Raw genomic sequence first — 18,554 nt, forward strand, 5'->3', positions numbered from 1 at the left:
GGAAAGATGTGTATCCGCATTTAAACGCTCTGGCTATTACAAAACTAAATGCAATGGCTACGAGTGTTCCATGCGAAAGATTATTTTCAGCTTGCGGCCTGCTCCTAAATGACAGACGAACTAGACTAGGCACTCGAAAAGTGCAACAGCTGATGTTTCTTCATCAAAATACATAGCGCAGCCTGTTGTCGAGTGTATAACTGTATGTAATATGTAGCACATTGTACATACATATATTAAGTTGTTCCAAGAGCAAAACTATGTAAATATTTGTAAATTAATAGTGTACATACAAAACTAAAAAAAGAAAAAATAGAAAAAAAAATACTTGTAAATAAGTAGTGTAAATACTTACAAAATTAAAAAAAGACAAAAAAGTAAAAAAAAATATATACCTAAAACAAAAAAAAATACTTGTAAATAAATAATGTAAAAAAATGTGACCTTATGTACATAAAATGAATTGAAATCTTTTAAATACGCCTGCTTAAAACTAAATTTTAAGCTGACAGTCCTAAGCCTGTAGAAGTATGAAGGGAAGATTACAATTCATTAACTAAGAAAACTTATAAAACTAGCATAGTAAAGTAAATAGTACGTAGTAAATAAAGTACTGCGTCATATCATATTCACTCAATACAATACGCAGTACTATGTGGATTAGGTGGAATAGGTATTTGGATTAGGTACTTATGTGGATTAGGAACAGGTGTATCTGATATCAAATTTACCTAGTACAACCCATCTCTAATTCACATGCTAAGAGGTTATAATAAGATTCGGTGAATGTTTATTAAATATCATCAAAATAATAAATGAAAAGCTTTCTCTAGTTGTACCTTTAGAAGAAAGTTAACAAATAACATTAGAAAAAATGCGTAAAATTAAGAAAAATAAGGAAAAGAACACTCAAAGTGAAATAATTAAAGATAATGAAATAGTAGATACCTCTACTAATGAAATCGAGGACAATGCGAAAACTGTCCTCAAAAGTGAAGACTATCGTAATAAGAGACCTTTAGAAGATCATGACTCTGATAGTGGTTCAGAAGTAAAGTCTAAGAAACCTAAGAAAAAGAAGAAACAGGTTGCACCAGTTGAAGAAACTACAGAAAATGGAAAGAAACAAAAAAAGTCAATACGTCAGATGAAGAAAGAACGGCATGCACAGAGACAGGCTGAAGTTGAATTGGCAGCTAAAGACCAACTGAAATCGCAATGCCTTAATTATTTGTCACAGTGGAAGCATAACAAGCAAAATTGGAAGTTTATGAAAGCTAAACAAGTTTGGCTTTACAAAAATAAATTTTCAAAACAACTATTACCTGAGAATTCATGGCCCCTTCTATTGGAGTACTTTGAATCATCTCAAGGCAATATAAGAAAAATGTTACTTGATGATGCAAATAAAATAATAAAACAAATGGATGACTGGACAGAGTCTCAAGGTAAAAACAGTGACAATGAAACAGATGAAACAAATTCAAATAAACCAGATGATGTTACTTATAATAGAGCAAGAAATTTAATACAATGTTTACAAGAATGAAACAACTGTTTTATTCAAAATCTATTATTTTAACTAATAACTGTAACAACAATAACATTATAATATGAATTATTAAGTGTTAGAATATAAGAGGTATTAATTAGATATTATGTTTTTACTTTAGCTTCGGAATCCTCAGATGTAAACTGGTTAATCCATTTTCTGAGTTTATCTGTATCTTGTAATCCCACTAAGCGCTCCTGTACTTTACCATTCTTTATAGCAACAAGAACAGGTACAGAACTAATATCATAGTCTAATGCAAGGTCTGTCTGTTCGTCAATATCCACTTTAGCTAGAACAATTTTTCCTTTATTTTCTGATATTATAGACTCTAAGCGTGGAGTAAGAAGCCTACAGGGATTACACCATCTGCAAACAAAATTCAAATTGATGAACACTAATATTCTAACATTGAAAATAGATTACAACATGCAAATTATGATAAAATCTCAATTACTAATAGATAAATGATAAGGTGTTTTTAATATGACGCAACTTACGTAGCGAAAAAATCGACGACCACTGGAACTTTACTATTAATAACTTTAGCTTTGAAATCTTCAGGACTTTGTATCTTCACGATATCCCTATTCACCTGGGTCACAGAGAGGTGTCTGAATATTGGTGTTGAAGCATTAAAATACCCATTGCGTATAATCAAAGATGTAGCGTGGCGGGTAAACATTTTTAACTTTAAAAAAAATCCTGCTACAAATTAGATTCGTAATATTTACTTTAAAGTATTAAAAAGACGCCGAAATCCAAATGATGAATGATCAATGATTACTGAAATTTTTTATTTCCTTTTCATCAATAAAATTGCTGACAAATGACAGAAGAAAATGTTAAATGTTGTTGTTGGCTATTTGACAGTTTAATCAATTATTGAGAGTAATCTGTATAAAACCTTCTAGTTTCTTCTATATAAAACCTTCTAGAAAATAATTCATTTATCGAGAAATCCATAACAAAAATATTCATTTTTATACGTCAGTCACGTTACGTGAGCAAACGGTCGAAGTCGAATCGATGTTAATGTATCATGTCTGTCTGATCATATTATGTCTAATCCTAATAAGTGCTACTTTGGAGTTTAATTTCGTAGGAGCCTGTTTTTGATCGAAATATAATGTGAAGAAACTTGACGTTTTTTTTTGTATGGAATCTCGCTGTTGGCTTTATGGCCGGGACTCCACCAAAGCGGAGACGAGACGAGCAGAGAGGAGATGTTTTTCAAACAACCAATAAGAATTGTGTTATTGACACATCTCCTCTCCGCTCAGCTCAGCTTCAATGGAGATCGCTATGCGGAGATGTTTTATATTTGTATGGTACGATCGAAGCAGAGATGTGAGCTGTGCGCGGACGACGCGCAGTGGAGACGAGAGATGTAAGCAGCGAAAACTTTCGTCATCTAACTCATTAAACAGAGTAAAAAATTCTCCATGACTGGTATGGTAATTCAAGTGACTTCTTCTCCAAAACCGATGTTTTCTTTTCTTTATGTAGTATAAATCAATCAATTCTGCTTCTTCAGACTGTAGTTCTTCGTCTTCAAGTAAAATAAGATACTTTTTTTGTAATAATAGCTACATCGTCTTCGACCTTTCGTGTCTGAACTCAGAATGCGTACTGAGCACTCAAAGCCTCGCGGCTCGCACCCGAGCTGAAAAACATCTCTTCTCGCACAGCATACAGCACACCACACAAATTTCCGCTTTGGTGCAGTCTCGGCCTAAGGGCTTTTAGAGCACAGCTCGGGCTCTTTTGGCGAGCGTAGCTCAGCCGGAATGGGTGGATTCCCGCGACTAGCGCAAGGCCGTCTCTTGCGAGACCGGAGACTGGAACTTTGGCTGGGGCCGTCGCGGGGTGGAAAAAAATAAAAATGTGATTATTGAAGTTATACTTCTTTAGGCGCGTTATGAAAAATTGATGATGGTGAAATTTTACGATGCGCGCGCACCGTGACACAAAATTAACAGAATGAAGTGGCGCATGTTGGCACACACGCCGCCTCGGTTCACTGTGTATTTATATTTATAACATTTATCCACATGCTTTCTACCATTGATATACAAAAAACCCAAGATGCACAGTCTCGAATAAAAGTAACGCTCGAAAGTGTCCCGAAACACTATTTCTGTCTCTTTCTATAAGTTACAAGCATATATTATTGCAAAATCAACCTTACGCGAATTGTTTAAAGTTGTTATTGCAACACAGTGTACTTAAAGCAATAAAATTTTACGACCGACCGTGGTCGGTAGGACAAGGTATGGAGTGGCTTTTTTATTTACAACTATTTAACATAATTTTAAATTTATCCGAATTTTCGCGTGCTTTACAGCGCGCGTGGTCACGGTGACTGAAGACAAAAGGTGTTGGATGTTAAATAGTTGTAAATTTATAATAATACATAACTTTAATCCGGTTAAAAAGTTTTTTCCGTAAATTAAAAAAATATGTTAAATTGGCTACCTCCTGACCTACACTTTATATAGCGTATATATATTTGTCAAAAACTACACACAAAAAAGTTCAAAAGTACATAAATTTATTTATAAAAAAAAACACAAATAAATAACATCGACTCCACTTATTAGAACATTGTCATTCTTATAATGCTTAAAAATAAGTTTTTTATTGAAGTTGGCCGTATAGAAGTTTGTGCGTTGAATAAAATTTTTAGAAAAAATAAATAAAAATCACACATTGCTTGTTATAATCAGTCATAAAAACAACAAAAACTAATCAATAAAGTTTTTTAATTACCGAAAATACGATATCCCATCCTTTTTTAGTCTTCTTGACGTTATATTTTTACAATTTCTCACAGAACACTTTGGCATTTTTAACAAGTGCTCCCAGACGCGAGCGACGCGAGACTATTTGAAATGAGCGCACAATTTAGAATGTTGCACTCATTTTTTGAGGACGTTTTTTAACGTCTAAAAACGAGTGGGTCTAACGAGTGGGCATCTTGGGTTTTTTGTATATCAATGGTTTCTACATTTAAAACACGTGTTTTCATTATACAAGTGCGAATTTTATATGTGCGTCTGAATTATAATCAGTAAATCAGTAAATTGAATATTTAAATCAATACTAATTAATATTAGAAAATAATAATATATATAAATATAATATTAATAAATATTTATTTATTTAATATTTCAAATGTAAACTGAACTTTATTGACTATAATGTAACCCTGATACGCTGGCCATGGACCGCATGTTGCAGTCAAGACCGACTGCTGTAGAGCGGTTGCATTGAAGTCGTACACGACATTAGCACGACCGCATAATGCAGTCGGTTACGACTGCTTGGAGCAGTTGTGTTCGACCGCAAAATAATACTGATGCGAGTTCATTTACACGATGGAATTCGAAGAAGAAGCACTGCTAATTGTACTATTATTACGCAAGCGTAGGCGTAGAAGACACCGTAGTATGTGGGTGCGTCCAATACAACAATCAAGAGAACAGCATGGAATATTTCATACTTTGTATCCCTAGCTGAGAGAAGACACTAAAAAGTTTTTCAACTACTTTGGAATGTCTGTGGTTTTATTTGAAGAATGACTATAGTGGCCTGTTTTATGGCTGCGGCCTGCGATACAGTCTCAGGTGGGAACCTTAAGTTGGCGGGGGGAAATTAATTTTTTGCACTTTTTTTTGGCTCTATCAACTGTTCGTTAACTGTTCTTCATTGTTCTATCAAAAAAATTTTGTGTTCGTTCTAATTTTTTTTTTTTTTATTAAAAAAAAATTGACCCTCAATATGGCACGAACTATAGATATTTTGATATTTTTTTATTTTTTCTAATAGTTTAGAACTATTCAATAACTGTTCGTTCAAAATAAACAACTGTTCGGCTTTCATTATCCTGTAATTTAATAATAATTAACTTTTTTTTATAAATCTTAATTAAATGTTATTGCGCATGCGCAGTATCAATGCGCATAGTTCTCATAAATTATGCGCGGCCTATTTGAATTCGATTCAAAGAGACAACACAACAATAACAGCAGCAACATCAAAATCATCATCATCATCATCATCATTGACGACCATCAAATATCAAAAATATATTAAAAATTTAATTTCTTAGATTATTTTTCTGCATGATTATTAAAAATATTATTTTATACTCAAATATATGCTTAGGTCAAAAAATGAAGAGAAAAGTTCATAAAAATTTAATTATTTGATTAATTCAGTAATGTTATCTGTCATAGTTATTTATTATAAAGTTAAAATCTTAAGTGTTTAGTTTACTAATATATCTATCGTTATTTAATGATTGTTCTTTGGCTAGTTTAATTGCATCGGTGTACAGCATTTTAAACTCTATTCAAAACCAGCTGATTTTTGCTATATTTTTCACATAATGATGAATAATTTATAATAAGGGCTTACGATGTGATTATTTTTAACAACAATAAAAGATGTATTGATAATAAAGAACTTTTCTTGTTATTTCTTTTATCTGATAAAAAAGTCTAATAGATTATTCATTAATTGTGTATTTTTTCTGATTTGTTTATTCACAAAATAAGAAATATCCATATGCTATTTTATAAAATAGTCGTATAATATGACTAATATAAAAACGACGATATTTTTTTTAATAAATAGTATGCTGAAGAAAATGTTATTATCGATAAAAAAAAAATTTTATCTATTAAAAGTATCGTATCATTAAACTTTATTGTTTTACTTAATATACATAATTTACTTTCTATTTGCAAAGTTTATTTATTAGATTTTGATATTAATTTTAAATTAAAATTCTTTTATATTAATTTTGAAGTAAAAATCTAAGTCAACTTATAACGTAAGTAGTACAGAAAAAATTTGTTAAAGTTTTCGTATTCGAAAATGAAATTATATTATCATCTATTTTAAATGAATAATTAAAAATATTGACTGAGAATGAAAAAGAAATTGGTTCTAGAATATATTGTATCAATGTATAGTTTGCATGGGACTAATCCTTTTCTATTTTTCTCAATCAATATATTTAATCAGGAATGTTAAAAGAATGGATAAGTACAAGAAATACGACTTTAGATGTTAAGAAAGAGTTCATTTTGTTTGTATAAAATAACAAAATATAAATGAAAGTAAAAACCGGGTGATGATGATGATTTTGTTGTTGTTGCTGTTATTGTTGTGTTGTCTCTTTGAATCGAATTCATATAGGCCGCGTATAATTTATGAGAACTATGCGCATTGATACTGCGCATGCGCAATAACATTTAATTAAGATTTATAAAAAAAAAGTTAATTATTATTAAAGTACAGGATAATGAAAGCCGAACAGTTGTTTATTTTGAACGAACAGTTATTGAATAGTTCTAAACTATTAAAAAAAATAAAAAAATATCAAAATATCTATAGTTCGTGCCAAATTGAGGGTAAATTTTTTTATAATTAAAAAAAAAAAAATAAGAACGAACAAAAATTTTTTTTTATAGAACCATGAAGAACAGTTAACGAACAGTTGATAGAGCCAAAAAAAAGTGCAAAAAATTAATTTCCCCCCGCCAAATTAAGGTTCCCGTCTCAGATAATTGATAAAAAGCAATAAGTAGATATGCCGTCAATGCCACTTTACCACAATACTTTTTTGCCACAGACGAGGTAAAACTTAGAAAAGAGTAAGTACCTTTGTTGTCTGTGCCTTGTGAATTGTGATGCCTTTTGTAATTTGTTGGCAATAGGCTCATTTGATATAGTTTTCCAAATACATTAAAAATAAATACTGATACCTATATGGTTTGTTTATAATAAATTACTACCAAGTTAAGTGACATTAAAATGTATTCAAGCGACGAATATAACGAAGTAAGAACTATCACCATATTCTTGTTCAGTACATAACCTAATATTTTAGTGATAAGGTTAAGAAAATAGTATTTAGCTAAAAAATTATCTATTTTATTTGGTAATATTTCTAGCAGACAATACTATTTTTTGTGTGTTAGTTGCAACATACTGGGAATGTTAACATTTATCATTTTAACCTACCAAAATAAACCCTAACAGTTAACAAGGCCTTTCTCATCGGAAAAATTATTTAAATTTTGATAATAGAGGCAATATTATATGTAAAATATTAATATCTTAACTAATTTCGAAAAAACCGCTGAGATCGTTGATCGAGATAAGTTAGTTCCATAATAATATTTAATAACTATGTAATTCTAAATTTAAAATTATAAAATTTATTGAAATAATATATTGTTACAGGGTGGGTATGAATCCCATGGGGACTATGAACCCCATACAGGAGATCCCCAATATGATCTTGACCATGACAGATCATATTATCAAATGCCAGAAATGGTATGTATTTTAAACTATTTTGAAAGTATATTCTTTAAACTTATATATAATAGATTGCCTAGAACAATTCACACAGATTGTACTGAATCGGATTTCATATAATATGTTATATTTTTTCTAAATAAATTATATATGTAACATCAATATTACAGGTGCAAAAATTCCTTATCTACTTCAGAAACATGATAAATGAAGGTGTAACATATGAAATTTTGAATCTATATGAGAATACCTTTCCCAAACTTACTGAAAAACATTTTGAAAGTACTCCATGGCCTGATGAAAAAGAAGTAGCATCAATTGTTGATAATGATCATGTAAGTGTTCAAAATTACATTTATTCATTTAGTTAATTCAAATTGAAGATATACATACACCATGCATTACATTGTGTTAATTCATTTATATTATTTATTAATATTGGGCGTGTGTGCCTTATAAGTTACAACAATCTGTCAATCAGACTGCATAATGAGTTTTCCACTTCAAGTCTAAAACCACTACACACATTCTCTCCTATGGATATAAAACAATTTTTTCAATAATTTATCTTAAAGTTAACTTTTTCAGGTATTCATGATTCTCTACAAAGAATTGTACTTCCGTGATATTTATGCACGTGTCCCAGGTGGTCCAAAGCCAGAACAAAGATTTCTTTCTTTCTACAATTACTGTGATCTCTTCAACTATATATTGTCGGCAGAGACACCAGTACCATTAGAATTGCCTGACCAATGGTTGTGGGAATTGATTGATGAGTTTGTGTACCAGTTCCAATCTTTTGCTCAATACAGGTAAGTTCAAAAATTGATATTTACATCATAAATCCGGGCTTACGTCTGGGTCGGGTCTGGTTTCTTTGTAAAGACGCTGGAGAAGATACAGAGCCAGGTGTCCTTATCTAAATTCTTACACCCAAATCAACAGGAATACAGCTAGTCGAAATCAACAGTATCACATCAAATTGGTAACTCTGAAATCAGAGCAGCCGACACTTGGACCATTTATTTACATAAAAGGAGCCTTTGACAAAACTAATTTCTCTAGCACAACCAGAGCACTAGGAACATTTAAAGTGCCATCAACAAAAAGGCAAAACAACGAGTTATACAGTTCACCGTAAATACCACTGCACTAGGTATTGTCAGCACAGATTGCCCACAAGGTGGTGTTGTATCAACACTACTGTGGTATCTAGTAGTTAACGAGCTCATTACAGAACTTAATGCTAGCAGTCTCTACATGGTAGGGTATGCTGATGACAAAGCTATCTTAGTATGGGGGAACTTATCTCATAAGGAGGGCCTTCAGAGTGAGTGAGAGAAGGTGTACTGAGCATGAGTCTGTCAACAGATCATAAACAAAAGTAATCCTATTTCTCAACTGAAGAGTTCCTGTCTGTAGGAGACATCCTAAACTCTTCAACATAGAAATATTTCTCAAGAAGAAACTCAAATACTTAGGTGTGATTCGCTAAAGATCCACAGAACTCCATCTTCACCATTAGTCGCAAAACGCGTAGTCAAAAATGGTATTGCCATGAGTAAACCCGCTAGTGACAATGCAACTTCTAAGCCTCAACAGAATTAATGTCAAAATGTCATATCATTACATTTTGACAATTACGTGCCACTGTCTCTTCACTGGAAACTTCTGAGCTTCTGAAAGGACTAGCTAGGCTGGCCTAATTAGCCAGGACTTTACGCCCAACAGAACAAATGGGCGTCTTATTGCGGAAATTGAGTCCACACTACATACATACATACATACGAGTCAGGTCGGTAAATACATTTGGGTGTGTAAATATAAAATAGCAAGGTAGAGGAAAATATTCACAGGAAACATCGAATTATCCGAATACAACAAATGCCCTTTGCTTAGGATTAGTCTTAAAGTCTATCTTTTAGGCTTACAGTTGAAACAAATTCTTTAATCCCAATATAACATATTAAACTTTTTAGGTCTCGTACTTCCAAACTGAGCCCTGCTGAAATTGAAGCCCTCAACACTGATAATAAGGCTTGGAATGTTCTTTGTATTCTGAATGTTTTGCATTCTCTTGTAGACAAGTCTAACATCAAACGTCAACTTGAGGTAATTCTTGTATTAAAAATGTTTTAAGATATATTTTGGTAGATTACGTCAATTTTCGGTGTTAGCTGACTCTGGAATCCCTACAATGTCTAGACTGCAATGAACAACTCAGAACCTTTTAGTGATCCCTATTTTATAGGCTGTGCGTTAAAAATGTATAAAGGCCGATTTACATTATCTTAGTGTTTAGGACAGTGCTTTAGGATAGTACTTTAGTTGAAACATGTAAACGCTACTTGCTTTAGTAAACGCTACGCTAAAGAACTTGCCTTTCAAGTTGTACTAAAGCACTCTCCTAAACACTAAGATAATGTAAATCGGCCTTAAGATATAGTTCGCGCAAGTCTTGTTTCTAAATATTACCTGGAAACTCAAACTCTGAGAACTTTAATTAGACAAGGTGGCTTAAAATATATTCTTTCTAATAGTAACTAATACAAATTGTTAGGTTAATGCATAAATGCCGAAGAATATTAGCATTAAATGTTATTTCATATCCTTACAAACGTCGTGTAAAAAAAAGACGATTAAAGAGTGGCGGAGAGTTTATTGCCAGTTCTTCTCTTCCGTTCTACGCCCTTGATTTGAGAACTGGCAGTAAATGAAAAATTAGAAGCATTAATATGTATTTCTTTACTGACAAGTCATAAGTGTACATTATGTTACTTACATGATTAAATGATTTTTTTTACTTTACTTTTACTTTACTCAAATATAAATTTTTTGCAGGTGTACGCTGCAGGCGGCGACCCAGATTCAGTGGCTGGTGAATTCGGCCGACACTCGCTCTACAAGATGTTGGGATACTTCTCTCTCGTGGGATTACTCCGCTTGCATTCATTGCTTGGAGACTACTACCAGGCTATAAAGGTAAATGTTTTTCTCTGTCATGAGACATTGAGGCTCAAATCCTTAACCAATAATTTAATTATGAAAGGCTTGGTGGTGTAATGGAAGACAAGCAAATCCCGAATACAGTGTAAAATCTATATAACGACACTAAAAGGTCTGTGCCTATTTTAACGTTACAAAGAGTTGCCGCTAAATAAAAGGCAAGAAAGAAAAATCTGTATTAGAAAAAGAAAGTTTATTTCAGACTAGTGTTAGTAATTACATAAAAACAATTCGTATTTGAACGCTATTGCGTTGTCTGTTATTTTTGTACTGTACCAGTATTTTTTTACTTATATCTTGCGACTTATATTGAGGCATCTTCGTGATGAAGCTCATGCAAGCATGCGCGATTTGTAAAAAAAAAGAATTGATTTCTTGAAAATTCGGTACGTATGACGAGTACCGACAGTCGAGTTTATTTCTGGCTAGGACAATAAAGCGCCAAAACAACGTACACAACTCTGCAGTTTTAACTAATACATATCGGCAAAAAGTACTTTTTTGGTATCTAATTGTTGTCGTTATTGAGGGTGGGTGTAATGCTATGTAGAGTGTATCATTGTATGGAAGACAAGCTAAACCAACCAAAGCCGAGTGATTTCGACGCTTTATGGGTTGTGTCGTTAAATTGAGGGACGTTACATGGAGTTTACACTGTTTATGTATTTCTGTAGCGGTGTACACATACACTGTGGTTAAAGTAACTAAAAATTACGATTCAATTAAAATTATAGTTCTGTTCTTCTACATCTTATTTCTGTTGAGACTGGCCATTTACTTACAACTAAATTATAGTGTACACATAAACTTTATTATGTGTTCCATAAGTCAGACTCTGGTAACTCGCTTAAAAAAGTACAAAAATGATAAATTAATTTCAGGTGTTGGAAAACATTGAGCTACACAAAAAGTCCCAGTACTCCCATGTACCGGCTTGCCAGATATCCACATCCTACTATGTGGGTTTCGCCTACATGATGATGCGTCGTTATGCGGATGCCATTCGAACTCTTTCCTCTGCTCTGCTTTACATGCAACGTACAAAACAGCTGTTTTCATCTCGTTCCTACCAAAACGACCAGATTAACAAACAGACAGAGCAGATGTACCATCTCCTTGCCATCTGTTTGGTTTTGCATCCACAGTGCGTCGATGAGTCCATACAGCAGGTAAGTTATTGTATGATTAGCATTAACATTGAGTTTTTAATTGTGAGTTTCTCGAAGAATTTGGATTCTTTATGACGATAATATTTCATAGAGACATTGCAATTTATATTGGTTTACCATAGACAATCATTTCTCAATCACTTATGTTTCGCGACCCCCGAAATAACATCTTTTTGTAAGTTATGAAACTGAAAGATTGGAAATAAATTTGTGTTAGACATTATATAATAGCTAAAAAAAAAGGCTTACTATAAAGTTAACGATTATCTAGTTGTTAAAAGGGCTTGGGACTAGTGCTAGACAGGCTTCTAATTAATTTGCGATATTTGTTTTAAAATAAGTGTTGTTTGATGATTTGCTATTTTAGAGGAGTACCGAGTTTTTTTTTGCCGGCTTTTTCTCTCGGCCTACACCCTCTGTCTTCTTTGCCGATGAGTAGGGTATATATATAATACCTGTATCTTATGTTCCATATTAAACATATATTTTTTTTTATCTTTATCAGGTGCTTCGCGAGAAGAACTACCACGAGAAGATGTTCAAGATGCAGTACGGGGATTTGGGTGAATTCGAAAGTTGCTTTACTATGGCTTGTCCTAAGTTCCTCTCGGCCTGCCCCCCACCTATTGAGCCTGGTTCCAACTATGGAAGAGACGCTGTTAAGCATCAGACACAAGTCTTCATGGATGAGGTAGTTTTTATTATCTTGTAATGAGTTAACTAGAATGGTAGTGTTTTTTTTTTCTATATCTTAGAATAGTCCCAGATTACAGCAAGAAAAAAGTAGTATAAGGATCCCCGACTACATTTTGCCACTGTATTAAACTAATATAAAGCTAATCACTACATCTATATACTATTTTATTTAAACTGTAATTTTTTTTCGGATACTTTTGTTGAAAAACTACAACAATAAAACATAGTTGAAAAATTAAAAATTCTGACATTATTCTGCTATTCTATTTATTGGCCGTTAAATTAAAAGCCCGATTTTACAATCTGTAAACCAATGTTTAAAGCGCTTGTACATATATACATAATTTAATAAAGGAATTGTGAATACTTTAATTTATTTACACATCAAATTAAAGTTACTTGAGGAAGATTACTTCCTTCCATTATATATTAATAAAGGCCTTGAATTTTGTATGTTTTATGTTTGAAAAACTACTTAACCAATACGTTTTTTATTATTATATGTAGAACAGGGGGCAAACGGGCAGGAGGCTCGCCTGATGTTAAGTTATCACTTAACAACCGCGAAAAAAACCGAGTTTAAAACAAGTTTTCCTTTTTAAGGTTCGCCAACAAAAAATGTTGCCTACTATTCGGTCTTACTTGAAGTTGTACACAACTTTGCCCCTCGCGAAGTTAGCTGTCTTCATGTCAGCGGCGAGAGGCGGAGATCGCGAGGCTGCGCGGGAGCAGGCTGCTCTAGCTATACATTTGCTCTGCTTCAAACATAAGATGAAGAATGTTGTGTGGTCTAAAGGACCCAGTGGTCTTGATGGAAAGTTCCAGAGTGGCTCAGAGGTAATTCAATTTTAACATTTTTTATTTTTTCTCAGAAATACGACCTCCAAATGTTTAAAAAGCGAGTCTACTCCTCCCTAAAAGGCCGGCAACGCACCCACTAAAAGTGGGTGTCTATGGGCTGCGCAGACTGCCCTTTTTGGTCGTCCCCCAAGCTCGTTTGCCCCCCTATTATATAAAAAAAAAACAATGATTTGTATATCGACGTAGGAAAGCATATTTGCTGTAAGTAGACATATTGCAATTGTTCACCAGAGCCAAAAAACTTAATTAATTTTGGAAAAAAATTAATAGTGTCGAACCTATCCATGATATTGCTACCATTTTTGAAACATATATTTATTTAACTGCCAGTCACCATTTGCATTGTAAACCTTTTATCCAAAGTTACTATAAGTACGTGTTTGGCTAGTTACAGCAAACAGTTTTTTAAATCACAAACCTTTAAAACGCCGTAACTAAGGAAGAAAAATGTACGCGCGGAAATATTATCAATTTATAGGCGGTAAATATGCTGTATGCAGTACATTTATGTATTTGGGTACTTTCAATTGCAATTCAAGATGTAAGATTAGTTTATAATTATGATTAGATCTAGAAATGCAGTGGGTCATTTGGTAATGTAATGTTTGGTTGAAATAAAATGTCGTAAATGGTAAAAAAAAACTGCTGTAAGGAAACGAATGTAAAAATCACACGCCGCAGAAATGCTGTAAGTAGCGTTAAGTTTTTAAATGGGAAGAAGTAAGTATCTGTAAAGAAAAAAATGCAGTTTTTCTTTTGCTGTAAGTACAAATTGTCTAAAATGACTGGATTTTGGTCTACATATAGCATTTAATCTTGCTAAAAAAAATATAAGTACGGGCGTTTTCAACGGCGTATGTAATTTTTTTTTCATCGTAGAGGCACAGGACCCGGGACATTCGATGCGGTTTTTTTTTCTGATTCTTATGGCAGTAAAAAGTCACTTTAGGTATTTTGTCTACTTACAGCAAATATGCTTTCCTACGTCGATATATCACCGTAAAATTTTAAATACCGTTAGATTATAATCTATCTCGCGAGATTGTGAACTGTCGAAAGATTGTGAAACTCAACGTACTGCTTACAATTTAACGTATCTTTCGACAGTTAACAATCTCGCGATATAGAGTATTAACGCAACCTAATAATGGTATTTACAATTTTAGGGTGACATATTATAACTAAATTCATAATTTATGATTTTAGTTATATTATATGCTTCAATAGAGGATTATCTTTTATGCGCTAATTGTTGAAATCTATGAGCATACTATATTATTTCAAATTCTGTAAAACCAGTGTCTTGCATGTTGTAATACAGCCCTTTAACTTATTTATTAAATTTTAGGTCAGCCTTACGCCTTGTCGAACATAATTCTACAAAATATTTAAAGTATTGCAATTATTCAACATTAAAAACGTGTGTTTTGTTTTATATACAGATTTATTTTTTAAACAGTACTTGAAGATAATGCAAATTTAGTGTCCATTTTAAAAGATCATGTTTTATTATTTCAGTTGGATTTCTACATTGATAATGACATGATACACATTGCTGACACAAAAGTGGCTCATCGTTATGGTGACTTCTTTATTCGTAAGCTTCTGAAGTTTGAAGAACTCAACCGAAAATTGCACCATATTAAGATTTAATGTGCATTTTTATTTGAAATAAAAACAAACTAATATTGTAGTATATTTTTAATTGACCTTAACAATAAGAGGCACAAACTTTCGATTTCTTTTATAAAACCTTTTGGGCTCGTCTATTTTAAAGGTTTCCCTTTGCACAGTCTCTGGATGAGGTTCTTGGAATTGCTTCCAGGGATCTTCAATTTGCAATGTTTCCTCAATATTCACTTCTGTTAACCATTTACTATAACTTTTACTGAATCCATTGTATGCATCAACAAAAACACTGTTGACTTGTTTTTGTTTGTACTGAAAAATACATTATATTTATAAATAATGGCCTTAATAAATTGATAATTGTAAATTTAAAAAATTAAAACCTTTTTGACTATTGCTTCACATTTCTCATTGAATAATTCTAGATGTTTCATAAATATATCATTGGGTTTCAAATTCTCCTGTTTTACAATATCCATTACATACAAAACATATCCAAATTTTGAGTTTGCTGTCCCATGCCTAAGTAGGGTGCCTAAAATCTGGATGTTAACTCTGAAACAATTTTAACAACCATTGCCCTTTTATTATATAAAACATATAAACAGCTAAAATAATATTTTTTAAGCATAGATTATATCGCGGGCATTGAGCGAAGTGAATGAAGCGGGACAGAACGCATACTGCGTTTCACATCTCTCTTACGAGATCGGTGACGTAACGTAAGCGCGGCCGGTACGCGTTAGAGTGAGACAGACTATATAGGTTACTGTGTTACTGTTAGTCTGAGTCTGGAAGAGTGGTAGATGGAATTAATATCAAAGAAAAAATTTGAATTAATATCAACAGTATATACATAAATATAGTATATCCCTATTGTTTCATCTATTATTTTCCAAAATCTTGTGTCACTTTAACAGTATTAATCAAGACATAATATTCCTTTTCTATTAAAAGCATAATAGTCTAATACACTTGAAAAGATACTTATTTAAAAGTAAATAATTCATACTTAAGTTGTTTCTCTTTCATCTCATTTAAAAGTTTTTCACCATCTTCTTTTGTTTTGCAGGCCATTGCTAGTATGCCATAAGTCATTATATTAACTTTTAATCTGCGTTTTTTGTTAGGTAGCCTCATCCTTCTTTTGGACTCTTTTTCAATAATTTCCTTGACTGCCTGAAACAAAAAAGTGTTCTTGATGGTCACAAGTTAGAATTTTTACTTTATTGCTATGTAAAATAATACTTACAAATGCATTTTCATAATCTAATCTTAGACACCTTTTTTTAATGAGCATATTGTAAAATTCTATATCGGGCAGTAATTTCATTGACTTAATGGTACATAAAACTTTATTTTCAGCTTCTATATTATTGTCAATAACTTCTAGCATTTGGGTGAAGACTTTAATATCTGGTTTTACAGAATAAAATGCCATTTGTTCTAAAAAATCATCTTGGCCTCCTACAATAGCAAATTTATCTTGCACTTTCTTTACCTCTTGTAGGCCATAAACTTGCTCCAGTTGTAATGTTTGTGAAAGTAAATTTGGGACACTTTGATTAGTTTTGCTGGGTGTGTTCTGTGTAACAAATCTTAAAGTAATACTGTTTTCTTTATTCTGATTTGTATTACCTTGTTCTTCATTTAATGGTATTGGTAAAAGTTGATTTGCACTGTGATCATAAGAGTTTTGTAGCTCATTGTCATTGTCTTTACTAACAGATGAGGGTGATAATAATTTTATCTCATCTTTTGAATCTTTATTTTTACTTGAGTCAATTTGGAGAGGCCTATTAGATTTATTATTAGCTTGAAGTATTGACCCTTGAATAATATTTATTAATTCTTGAATGTCGTCTTTACTCCCTAAATTGCATTCTTTTACACATTTTAAAATAAGATTGAATGAATAAATGTTGGGTTTCTCTCTTAGTGTTAACATTTTCCTCCAAACAATAAGAGCATGTCTTAACCCCGATTCTTTATCTGTGATACATGCATGTAAAAGGTGATTGAAAGTATGGACTCTAATCTTTATTTTCTTTGAAATCATTTCATCTACTATTTTAAAGGCCATAGGTAAATCACCACATCTACCAAATGCCTTAATCATTACATTATAGTTTGTTAAATTAGGTTCAACACCTTTCTCTATCATGAGATTTCTTAAATTTCTTGCAAGTTTGAGACCATTTTCTTTCCAAGGACTGTTCATACAGGCCTCAAATAAACATGTATATGTGTCTCCTGTAGGTTTAAGTGCCCTCTTTTTCATGTCATTGTATAATTTGAAGGCTCTCTTTGTGTAACCAACTTCAGCACATGCACCAATTAAAATATTATAAATGTAATTTTCAGGTTTAACTCTATCTTCTTTCAGCATTCTTACTTCTAATACATCTAGAGCTTCTTTTATTCTCTTATTTTGTACATATTGTTTGATAATGTCACTATATTGTTTTATTGTTAACTGTTGCGATTTCAATGGGCGGCTACTTTGAAAGTTTTCTTCTTGTAGGTCTCCTTCATCTTCAATTATTTCATCTTTAATAATTGGTATTTTTGAAATAGTCCCAAAAGTATCTGGGTCTTCTAGGTAGGTTACATTATTTTCTGTTTTAAATGTTTTAGCAGGAATAGCGCGCTCCTTTTCTGTAATATTAAAAGAATTATGACGAACGAAAGATATTATCGATTTATTCCTTGAAATATTTTTAACAAAGTTTAAACATCTTAAAGCCATTTCTTTTTTTAATGTTTTTATTTTGCAGTAAGATATTTTTTTTTTTTTTAGTTTATGGCCTTGTAGGCCAATAAAAATATATATTATCTTGAAAAACCACAGACAAAATTAAACCATAGAGTATATTATATATAGGATATACGCAATAATATAGCCAATTTTTTAAATAAAAATGTCCATTTCTTTAATTAAGGATTTAGAAATTATTTTTTTTGTGATATTTAAATAAAGTTAATTAAACTAGATAATGTGTTATAATAATACTTTCAATGTATTAAATACCTTTTTTCTATTGTTAGTGTAATTTTTTCTACAAACGTAGAAAAAGGCGAAAGATAAATTTTTTTAAAAGATTTTTATCTTGGCGTAAGCCAAAGAAGTATAGCTTCTAACGCGTGTACATAAGTACACACACATGTTTTTTTAATGATTATATATAGAAATATAGTAATATGAGTAAATTAAACTAATAAAATATTATTTATAACTTTTTATTGGTTTTTTTTCTTCATATTTTTTTTACACATAGTTCTCATCTATTTTTACTTACTGAAAT

General features: G+C 31.9%; 4 protein-coding genes across 4 annotated transcripts; 2 read left to right on the forward strand and 2 right to left on the reverse strand.

Annotated features, from left to right (window-relative positions):
- The first annotated feature begins 754 nt into the window (after nucleotides 1-754).
- Nucleotides 755-1,654, forward strand: LOC125048921 (uncharacterized protein C7orf50 homolog). The gene has a single exon (XM_047647882.1). The coding sequence runs from the start codon at nucleotides 875-877 to the stop codon at nucleotides 1,547-1,549; it is 675 nt and encodes a 224-aa protein (XP_047503838.1). The 5' UTR covers nucleotides 755-874; the 3' UTR covers nucleotides 1,550-1,654.
- Nucleotides 1,558-2,374, reverse strand: LOC125048922 (thioredoxin). The gene is made up of 2 exons (XM_047647883.1): nucleotides 2,053-2,374; nucleotides 1,558-1,921 (listed from the first exon to the last, which is right to left on the reverse strand). The coding sequence occupies exons 1-2, from the start codon at nucleotides 2,235-2,237 to the stop codon at nucleotides 1,657-1,659; spliced, it is 450 nt and encodes a 149-aa protein (XP_047503839.1). The 5' UTR covers nucleotides 2,238-2,374; the 3' UTR covers nucleotides 1,558-1,656.
- A 4,873-nt stretch (nucleotides 2,375-7,247) lies between these two features.
- LOC125048637 (eukaryotic translation initiation factor 3 subunit L) lies at nucleotides 7,248-15,313 on the forward strand. Its single transcript, XM_047647414.1, has 10 exons — nucleotides 7,248-7,405; nucleotides 7,811-7,906; nucleotides 8,059-8,223; nucleotides 8,477-8,700; nucleotides 9,868-10,000; nucleotides 10,730-10,870; nucleotides 11,776-12,063; nucleotides 12,569-12,754; nucleotides 13,363-13,596; nucleotides 15,139-15,313. The coding sequence occupies exons 1-10, from the start codon at nucleotides 7,379-7,381 to the stop codon at nucleotides 15,271-15,273; spliced, it is 1,629 nt and encodes a 542-aa protein (XP_047503370.1). The 5' UTR covers nucleotides 7,248-7,378; the 3' UTR covers nucleotides 15,274-15,313.
- LOC125048636 (pentatricopeptide repeat-containing protein 1, mitochondrial) lies at nucleotides 15,307-18,051 on the reverse strand. Its single transcript, XM_047647413.1, has 4 exons — nucleotides 16,502-18,051; nucleotides 16,262-16,428; nucleotides 15,633-15,804; nucleotides 15,307-15,561 (listed from the first exon to the last, which is right to left on the reverse strand). Exons 1-4 carry the CDS (start codon nucleotides 17,996-17,998, stop codon nucleotides 15,322-15,324), a joined length of 2,076 nt encoding a protein of 691 aa, XP_047503369.1. The 5' UTR covers nucleotides 17,999-18,051; the 3' UTR covers nucleotides 15,307-15,321.
- Nucleotides 18,052-18,554: the final 503 nt, after the last annotated feature.

This window comes from Pieris napi, chromosome 4, assembly GCF_905475465.1.
Source record: "Pieris napi chromosome 4, ilPieNapi1.2, whole genome shotgun sequence".
Classification (NCBI taxonomy): domain Eukaryota; kingdom Metazoa; phylum Arthropoda; class Insecta; order Lepidoptera; family Pieridae; genus Pieris; species Pieris napi.

Coding starts and splice junctions, on each gene's coding strand:
- LOC125048921 (XM_047647882.1), top strand. CDS start 875: ATGCGTAAAATTAAGAAAAATAAGGAAAAGAACACTCAAAGTGAAATA.
- LOC125048922 (XM_047647883.1), bottom strand. CDS start 2,237: ATGTTTACCCGCCACGCTACATCTTTGATTATACGCAATGGGTATTTT. Junction 1,922..2,052: donor GTCGTCGATTTTTTCGCTAC/GTAAGTTGCGTC, acceptor TTTTGTTTGCAG/ATGGTGTAATCCCTGTAGGC.
- LOC125048637 (XM_047647414.1), top strand. CDS start 7,379: ATGTATTCAAGCGACGAATATAACGAA. Junction 7,907..8,058: donor ATTATCAAATGCCAGAAATG/GTATGTATTTTA, acceptor TCAATATTACAG/GTGCAAAAATTCCTTATCTA. Junction 13,597..15,138: donor AGTTCCAGAGTGGCTCAGAG/GTAATTCAATTT, acceptor TTATTATTTCAG/TTGGATTTCTACATTGATAA.
- LOC125048636 (XM_047647413.1), bottom strand. CDS start 17,998: ATGGCTTTAAGATGTTTAAACTTTGTTAAAAATATTTCAAGGAATAAA. Junction 16,429..16,501: donor TAGATTATGAAAATGCATTT/GTAAGTATTATT, acceptor TTTTTGTTTCAG/GCAGTCAAGGAAATTATTGA. Junction 15,562..15,632: donor GTGAAGCAATAGTCAAAAAG/GTTTTAATTTTT, acceptor TGTATTTTTCAG/TACAAACAAAAACAAGTCAA.